At 42.3% G+C, this 9,489-nt stretch overlaps 1 protein-coding gene across 1 annotated transcript in view; it reads right to left on the reverse strand.

The window, feature by feature from the left end:
* ADARB2 (adenosine deaminase RNA specific B2 (inactive)) overlaps positions 1-7,275 on the reverse strand; it is a 307,953-nt gene extending 300,678 nt beyond the window's left edge. Inside the window, exon 1 of the mRNA XM_059840017.1 lies at positions 7,077-7,275. Within this exon, the coding sequence (XP_059696000.1) occupies positions 7,077-7,176 (100 nt within the window). The 5' untranslated portion in view covers positions 7,177-7,275. The remainder of the gene's footprint in view (positions 1-7,076) is intronic.
* Between the last annotated feature and the right edge of the window lie 2,214 nt (positions 7,276-9,489).

Below are 9,489 nucleotides of genomic sequence, written 5' to 3' on the forward strand. Positions count from 1 at the left end.
AGTATTTTGCTGAGATCTACTTATTGCTCGTTCCTCATTCCAGACTCACACAAAAAATGCCACCAGCACATAGAGCAGGTTTCAGCAACAGCACTCACAAGTGGCACAGCTCCAAAATCAGACTCAGTAGTTGGTTTAGCACTGAGACCAAATCCGAACCAAGCACAAAAACACTTTCAAAACCACAGATTAGCTTGCAGAGGTAATCCCCTATGACACAATATTCATCTGATGACAATGCACTGGCAGTCATGCCAGTACCTGTGGGGTTTTTCTGCTTAACAAATCATCTTGTGTTTGTAAAATTTGTTTTCACCCCCTTTCATTTCTTTTGTTTCTTTTTTCAGGAGAAGAAGAAATGGGTGGGGTGAATTAATTTTATTGTAATCATCCTAACCTCAGTACAGAATCAAAGTAAGAGCCCAGGAATCAGTCTCAATTTTGGTCTATTTTTACATACATCACAAAGGGTGCTGAGTGGGAACAGAGAGGAAGGCGACTTAAAAAGCTGTCAGAAAAATTCCGGGGAAATGTGCCTGTCTCCCTCCCAGCTGTGCTGCTGGTTTTGGGAGCACAGGGCAGAGGGATGTGCATCGCCACTGCCGCGAAGCCGAGCGCGAAGGCGCCTCCTGAACCGCTGCCACGCCACGGCCTCCGCTGGGGAAACGCCAGAGTGCAAAAAGCCTCACAGTGAGCAGGAGCGATTAAACTGCCTACAAATCACCTTTCCACCTAATCCAAGCAAGTCAGGAGTCAGATAATTTCCTGGAAAAGAGGATTCATATCTCATATTAAAAAAATGAAATCCTTCTTAATGTATCCTACCCAAAGCCAAAGCCTACAGTCACTGAATTGAGCATCAAACTTAGTAGCATGAGTCTCAGCTGAGCTAATCAAATACCTCAAACTCCCTACAAATAAGTTTTGTTTTTCCGTACCTTGAATGAACAAAATTCCCAGGCCAGCTATGTACAGTCTCAACAGAAAAAGTCCTTCCACTCCTATTTAAAATGCTGAAATTTTCCTTCCTTAAAGGCCTCTGTCTCAGTAAATAAAAAAATCAGGAATAAATTATAGTAGCCTGTTTACCTTCTTTAAAATCATTCTTCTTTAATATGATTTTACTGTATCTTTTCTTATGTTTGTCTCCAAAGTAAACAATATAAATCTTATCAATTTTCTTCTACCAAAATTTTACACATCTCTAATCCTTTTTGCTATATATCTCTGAAACCTCACTATTTCTAGTACACATTTGGGAGCTAGAACAGCCAGAACGAAATAGAATATACCTAGTGAAAATACACCTTTCATTCATTAATGTCACGGTAATATCTTCAATATTAGCCGCCCTGCTCTTTACGCACTGTGCCCTGCTCTGTGCTTCCCTTGCTATCACACTTTGCTTAGCAGAGATTTTCATTAAACCAGCCTTGGCAATGTCCAGTCCTTAGTCTAGAGTGCATATTGTTAATTCAGGGTCCAAAACTACATCCTCATATTTCAAATCTGCTGTAAGAAGCAAGAAATTTGAGACTGATTGAACGACAATAACTCCATCCATTTCATGCTTTCTGTTAAGGCATTAAATTTGGCTATTTTATGACTCGGGGAGGGTTGCTATTAGTATGGGTTGACAAGCTGCTTCCGCCAGTTAACACAGCAGTCTTTTTAATATGTTATATATCACAATATGCTGTTAAAACTCCTCCGGGTTGGCTGCTTCGTTTCAAATTCATACAGCAGGGAACAAAGGTCAGCCACAGCAGAAAGGTAAGCGCTTCGTTTTACTGTTGAAACTTGCATAATTTGCAGGCAAAACAAGCTGGTTCACACAGCAGACGTCAAGTTCATCACAGATGCCTTGAGAATGATCTATCTGCTGATGCATATCAGCCTTTTTTGTCTGGATAACTAATCACTTACAAGGAAAAAACGGTAAACTGCCTGAAAGGCTGTAGAGATAGTTAGCTGTAAACACAGGGATCAATTCACGTTCATTACTACTTGCAAAACCTGTACAATATTGGCCAGCAGTAATTCAAAAGTAGTACAATTAACAGAGATCAGACAGATACCCTCATGTTCGCTTTTTTGAGACTACTAACCTATAAGGCATTAAAGGAGCCTAAGAAAACAGTTTCCACAGACTTTAGTAACTTGGTACTTCACAAAGCAATTTCATCTAACCTTTAATTTTTAGTGCAGCATTTTCCATTTTAGGTTATCACTTCAGAAGGGGCTGCCTTTAAGTATTTTCCCAAGTGGAACTTGTAAGCAAAGCTCTCACCTTTTGGGAGAATTTTCCTACACAAGTCACCAAGGAGAACCTACAAAATTTTAAGCAATATGAAGTGATTTCCAACAGTAGGATTCCTTGCCACTAGCTTTATATGCCTGTGTATTGCCACTGAGGGAAGCAAAACCTCTGACATATCTGTGGTCAGAAAGGTAAAAATTACAATATACATTATTGCTCACGTAAGATGTGGTCAATATTCATACCAGTGCTTTTTCTACTTACATAATTAATACTTCAAGATAAAGTTGAAGTATTTTGTTCTCTTTGAAAGTAAAATACACCATTCTATTGTCCTCACAATTACATGCTGTTCTCTTTGAAAGTAAAATACACCATTCTATTGTCCTCACAATTACATGCTGTTGCTAGGAAGTTACAACTCTGCTATAACCTAATCGTCTGCTATTTAGATATGGACTCATGAATCCCATATTTTTATTCTAAATTTAAGTTCAGTCATCGTAGCTAATGTCCTTGATGCTATCTCAAATTGCTGTCATTACACGGATCACTAGAAATTGGAGGTAATAGTAAAAAAGAAAAGAAAAAAGAAAGCTACCAAATTAGATGATGGATAAAGGTTTAATCAATTTAATTTTATCACCAAATCCATTCCCTTCCTCTCGAGCTGTCAGGGCACGAGATAAGCGGAACACGTCGTGAAGCACAACACAATCCTTTTGTGGGGAAGGAGTTGTGTCCCTGAACCTCGCCAAGATGAAACACGCTCATTTATTACTTTGCCATTGCAGGATGATGAAGAACCAAGCTGGTTTCCTCCCTTCATCTTTCAGCACAATCTTTCTATTTCATTAATTTTTCATGGAATTTCATTTCACAATCATCTTGCCTCTCTCACCCACTTGCTGCCCTTATTTAGTTTATTCTGTCAACTTTTATTTCATGCCCCATTGTATCAGCAGTGACTCTGGCCATGGCTTTCTACCACATCAGGGATACCTGATGCCCTCCTGCTTCCAGTAATTAACTTCACTCAGTAGCCCTATAAATGGCATTGCAAATAAGGGGTCTTAATTGTTGTCTTAGACTGGAAAATAACTCAGAAGGGTTATCTATCCGATCCCCTATTTCATACTTACTTTCGGTGTGTTGATTGCTACGAAGTTGCTGGAGGCTGCTGAAGTGTGGCCTTTTTAGTATTATCAGAAAACGGCAACTCTGCTTTTGTTTGGTCTACTTGTAATGACTTATCTGGGAAAACAAGCCTTCTTTTCAAAATCTATACCACAGGCTATGAAATGGGCACAAGCTATGCTGAGCTCTGCCATATTCCAGAGGCCTGAGAAAACACAAGAACCCGCAAACACTGTAACCGCCTATAAACCCCTAAAAATTTTAAACAGGTTTCTCTAAATCAATAGGCATAATTTTCTCTCCTCTGGTCATTTTATACACACCAATTAAAAAAAAAAAAAACCCCAACAACTCAAAACCAAGCAAATAGAGAGAAATATAAAATATCCACTACTGCTGCCACATGAAATCAGTATGCAGATAAACTGTCAAGCATCCATATTTATTTTTAATTAGATCTTTGAAAAATTAAGATATTTACTTCCCACTGAGAGTTATCATAGTGTTTTAAATCACAATGAAAATATTTCTACCTATAATAATTTAAAAAATAGGTCTAAGTATCCACATTTTAACTTTTTAACACACATTCTGCACAGAGTGTAAAACTGAATAAAACCACTCTAAGTCTAGGTTTGCAATATGATTTTCACTGCATAGACAATTATTGTTAAGGCAGGACCTTCTTACTGAAAGGGTTGCTGGATTTCATAAGCACAAAAAAAAGATGCATGCAAATTAATTACTGGACAATAATATTGTACACAGGAATGATTTTCAGTGTCCTACACTCATCAGTGCTTGATTTGCATATATGGATATTTGCTCTCTGACTCTTACTGCATGTGTTTTGTTGTTTGTTGTTTTTTTTTTTTAGGCCAAATGCACCAGGAAATTCAGATATTCAGAGAATGCTGTTTGCTTTCCTTGCTTGAACTTGCTTTCTGCCCCCAAGAAACTCCTAAAACAGAGCATCCAGGTATGGAGTGAAGTGCTATACCCACACACACAAATTTATAATTCACACTAACCAGAGCAAAAAGATGACTGAAAACATGGAAAGTAAAACAGGAGAGATAAGCAACACTGCTAAATAGAGAATAGTAACTGTTTCTGCTGCTTTACATTCCTAGATATTCTATTAGGCAATGTCTCAACCTCGTTTTAAGCACAGTTCTAAGTAACATGTGTAATAAAATATAGTAAATTGTATAAATAATTTGTTGAGTCCATTTCCTTAAAGACTGGGGATGTGACAAATAAATTCATTTCCTTTCTTTGTCTAATACCCAATTTAAATTTAAGACTGTAGCGATTTTTTTTGCCTCCTCGTGTTCATAGGTATCCCTGTGTATGGATGTGTAAACATTTGTGTGTAGTTACACACTTTAAAGTGGCTACTAAAAACATTCCTGCTATAAACAACAAGATACCTACTGGAGAATAGTTCAAAGCAAGTGTCTTTGGTCTAACTCTTTGCAAAGACTCTCACAATCTATTAAACAGATCAAACCTGAAAAACAGTGTAGCTGACAATAATTCTCATTAAAAAAAATAGTAATTTAATAACCTAATAAACATTTTCTTTACTAGTTTCCTGAATAGTCTGTTTGTTAAATAACACGTCCTTATGCGATACCATTAATTAAAAGAAAAAAAGATGGTCACTAAATAAAAATAAAGCATCATAATAGTAAAATCCACACAGGATTTTATACAGGGCATGCTTTAAGTTACAGGATTTTTTTTTGGCCAGCATGATTTCATAGCAATGTGTATTTTTTTGAATGTATACTGTGATTACAAAGAAAGGAAAACCAAAATACAAATCTGTAATTAGTATACTAACCAACTACATTATTTGAAAAGTGGTTACAAATATCACATTTGGAAGCATAAAAATTAACACTTCAAGTGCACATCCTATTGATATTGGCCAGTTAAGCACTTTCTAGAATACAATCCACCTCCAGCTGTGCATTCTGCAAATAGCTGTCAGCTACCAAGCTATTGTTGAGCAAGTTTTCATGTTTGTTTATTTTAACACATTCAATTTCCACCTTGTTTTGGCAAAACAAAGCAAAAAAGGATGCATCAGAAAAGTCTTATTGAAAGACCCTAACTTTCGTCTGCTCTTAAAAACAAAATTAAACCAAGTACCTTTTCTCCACTGCATAGATTAATGGTTTACTCTTTTCTCCTGGCCAAGTACAGGTCACTAAAGCTAGGCTAAGTGTGCAATTCCATAGAAAAATAGTTTTTCTAGAACAAATCACATAAAAAAGTCTGCAGAGTACAACTTAATTACAGAGAAATGTAAAGGGCACTGAGTACGCAGGTGCTCCTTTCTGAGAGTTTTAAAATTTATTCTGTAATGCCAAGTGAAAGGCAGCCTCTGTCACCAGGTGTTATAACCTGCTAAAAACCCAGAGTAACAAGTTGAGGTTGCACACCTACTTGAAGTCCTGATATATCTGCACGTCTGTTGTTTCTACTTGTGTGCAGGTCACTATTTGTTACTATGATTTTGAATACAGAGTCAAGAGATGAAAGTAAAAATAGTGACAAATGACAGTCAAATGACACAGCCTTGCATCTAGCATTTGGCCCGGTTTTAACAGCTACTATACAAAAGCTGCTTTCGACATCTTCCTAAAAAGTTATCAAATACTGCACTTACTAACTTCAACATAATCAATAATTAAGAGACACTTAGCTAATGGCACCTATAAATCAGGTTCTCTAGAATCTGAAAGAGAAACAGTATATCCAAAGCATCAGCTTAAGTGCTAGGTGAGTAAAACTTGTGTGAGTACCACACAGAGTACATAATTACATTATATTTACTGCTTGGATAAACACTCGGACTTCACATCTCTGCAGCTGAATGCCTTGCAGCAGGGCATCTCTGGCACTCTGCTCCTCGTATCAGTTTATTTTACTTTAAAGTGCTCACAGTCTGTTAACTTCGTCTTTTTCAGGCAAAAGATCAAAAATCAAGCGGTAGTGTGTCATCCCCTCTACAGGAGAAAGCAAGACAGCCTTGCGAAGAGCTGTTATCTAGGGCATATTCCCTGTTCGCAATGACATCCTGTAGCTTCACTTTTCCTGCTTACGGCAGTTAGCGCCTTCCGAACCGGGGCTCGCTTACGGACGGGGAATAGCATCGAGACAGAAAAACTTGGTGGACCTCGTCTAGAAAAGGAGACAAGCGGTAGTTTGGAGGGCGCCACAGCCCCAGGGGCTCCGCGCCGCGCTCCGCCCGGGCAGCGGCACCTGCTGCCCGCGGGCTCGGGCGGGCTCCGGGCCGCGGCGGGAGCGGCGGGCACCGCGCCCGGCCGGGACAGGCCGGAGCTCCGGGACGGCCCCGCTGCACCAGCCCTGCACTGCCCCGGACGGGGCCTGCCGAGCCCCCCCCGCCGCACCCCCGTGGGTTCGGCCTCGGGCCGGCACAGCGCAGGGACGGCGGCGAGCTGTGCCCGGCCGCGGGGCCAGGGCGGCCGCTACCGTCCCCGGCTGGCCCCGAGCAAGGCACCGCCCGGCCCGCCGCGGCCGTCGGGGCAGCGCAGGGCTGGCGCCGGAGAGCGCTGACAATAGAGCTGCGAGCAGCCGATGCTGTGCAGATGGCAGGCGGACAGAGTGGGAAAAGAAAGCAACAAGAAAATTACATCTCTCTTACCTTTCCTCTTTGATCTCCTCCTCCTCCTTCTCTTGGACTTGCATCTCAGCTGCCCGCTCGGCCCTCCCGACGCCCTGCCGCTGCCCAGGACGGATGTCATGCCGGTACCTCAGCAAACAGCACCGCGCCAACGTGCTCTCCTCCCGCGGAGTTTCAGCTCGTTCTGGAGGCGGCTTTTATAGGGCGGTGGGTCGGGCCGGCGGGGCTGTGCCGGGGCTGTGCCCGGGCTCCGCTCGGCGCTGCCGCCGCTCAGGGGTCGCGCCTCCGCCCCGACGTGCCGGGCCCGGCCGGGGCGATGCCCGGGGGCGCCGCCGCGGCTCTGCCGGCCCCGCGCCCACTTTTTGCACCTCTGCGAGTTGCCGGGCACCGGCCGCTTTGAAGCCGCTGGTGCGGGGGTGGGGGGGGGGCGAGGGGGGCGGATTTGCTGCTGCAAAGTCTCCCGCAGCCCAATCGCTCCCGCCGCCCGGCGCTGACATCAGCTCCGCCAGCCCTCGCCCCCAAACTCCGCTCCCCCGGGGCTGCCGGCTGTGCCCGGCTCCCGGGAGAAGGCGAGGGAGAATGGCCCCGTAGGGAATAAAAACATCCTGCCGCCTCGTCTTGGAGAAGCCGGAGGGGCAGCTCGCAAGAAGGGAGGCTGCAGGGAGGATTTCAAGCCTTTTTTTTTTTTTTTTTTTTTGTCTGCTTTAGACCATGTGGACACTGAACACTCCGCTTCCACATACGCAGAAATGCCTCTGCTGTCCTCCCCAACCACGCAGTTATTAACTAGTTCACTAATTGCGGTGCTTATTATTCCCAGTGAAAGAATATGAGTTAGTGTTTAAGGATCCCTGTGTCAACAAACCTTATGCAAGAGGATAAGTGTAGCGATTCCCCTTGAATCTCCAGTTATTTTTAAGGTACGTGCTCTGTTACATTCACGATCAAGGGCAAAAGCTCTGTGAAGAGAGGAGTGTGTTGTCGCTCAGACTCACACATTAACACTCTGCAGTGCCTCGTTTCGGCAACTGTGCAATTAAAGTGTCGGGAGCAGAGGGGCTTTTACAGAGAGGAAAGATGACAACAGCAATCCTCTGAAAAGCTTGACTACAAAGCATTACATGTTCATTACAAAAAGCCAGGGTACACAACAGATAAGATACTGCTTTAAGTTATAAGAGACCTACTGCTTCTGTGCTCTATCATCCTTACATATTATCTCATTTAAAAACACGTATCTGGAAACCTAGGTGTTGACTGGAAAATGGAAGAATATCAAGAAAAATTATGTTAAATAATGAATGTCATCATTAGTGCCTACTGCATTTTCAGTTGGCTGAAGGAGCACAGCAAACCCTTGTTTATCAGAACTCCTTTAAATCTAAAACTTCCTCTTGTTGGAATGTAGGTTACCTGGCTCCTGCTGCTAACCACTTCCACTGCAACCCTCCCAGCTATTAGAAACCCTCTGTGTTTGGCTGGTATATAGGCCTCTGAAATTTTTGGATAAGGCAGAGCTACACGTTACAGATTTTCAAATAAAATAAACAAGACCACTTCCATAAAAGTTTCTAAAGGTGCTCATTTAAACCAGGATTTGGATAACTCAGGTGTGCCAAGATGATGTCACCCACTGGACCCTCTGTGCTCCACAAAGCAGGTCACATATGGTAAGAAGGGCCTATGTACCCTTGCCTTCAGCTATGTGGCTCAGGGGAGAACTGCCCTCCCATCTCAACTGCTAAAGAAAGAGAGCCCGAGAATCCAGACCTGCATTGCTTGAATGTCAGATATAGTTCAGGAAGCTCTGCATAAAAGTAGGTTCTTGCTTGCCTAGTTTTTACGGGTTACTGGCTGAGTTTTTTACATTATACACATCACCCAAACTGCTACCTAGCTTAAGTAAACATCTCTTTAAAGTGCTTCTGTCTGTTTCAGGGGTAAAAACTTGTCTGCAGGGAAACAGAGAGGCTATCAGTAGCTTTTATTTTCAGTTTCAGCCTTTAACCTTCCTCCCCTTTTCCTTCTGGTTTCTGTTGTTTTAACCACAGCTGACTCTATCTATTAGTGTGGCAAGAACTTTGAAACAGTGATTGCTGCAGCAAAACACAACTTCATGTTCAAGTGTACATCAAAGTTCTGATTAGTCTGGTATTTAAGTCGCTTAGTTTAGAAACCAGATTTTAAAAAGTGTCTTCTGTATTTCAGTACCAATCTGTGTTCTCTCCATCATGGATCTAAAAAGGAAGCCAGATCCAATTAAAAGGAAAATGAGCATCCTGGGACATTAATTCATTTTAAGGTGTGGCTTCAGGCTCAGCTCATTAGATTTTCTGAAGGCTTTATTTCTGATAATATTTTGTTAACATACTCTCAAAATCACTGGAATCTAACATGTTAAGAAGACAGACTGGCATTGCCAGTCCCTAGAGAA

The sequence above is a fragment of the Haemorhous mexicanus genome, chromosome 1 (genome assembly GCF_027477595.1).
Source record: "Haemorhous mexicanus isolate bHaeMex1 chromosome 1, bHaeMex1.pri, whole genome shotgun sequence".
NCBI classification, from domain to species: Eukaryota; Metazoa; Chordata; class Aves; order Passeriformes; family Fringillidae; genus Haemorhous; species Haemorhous mexicanus.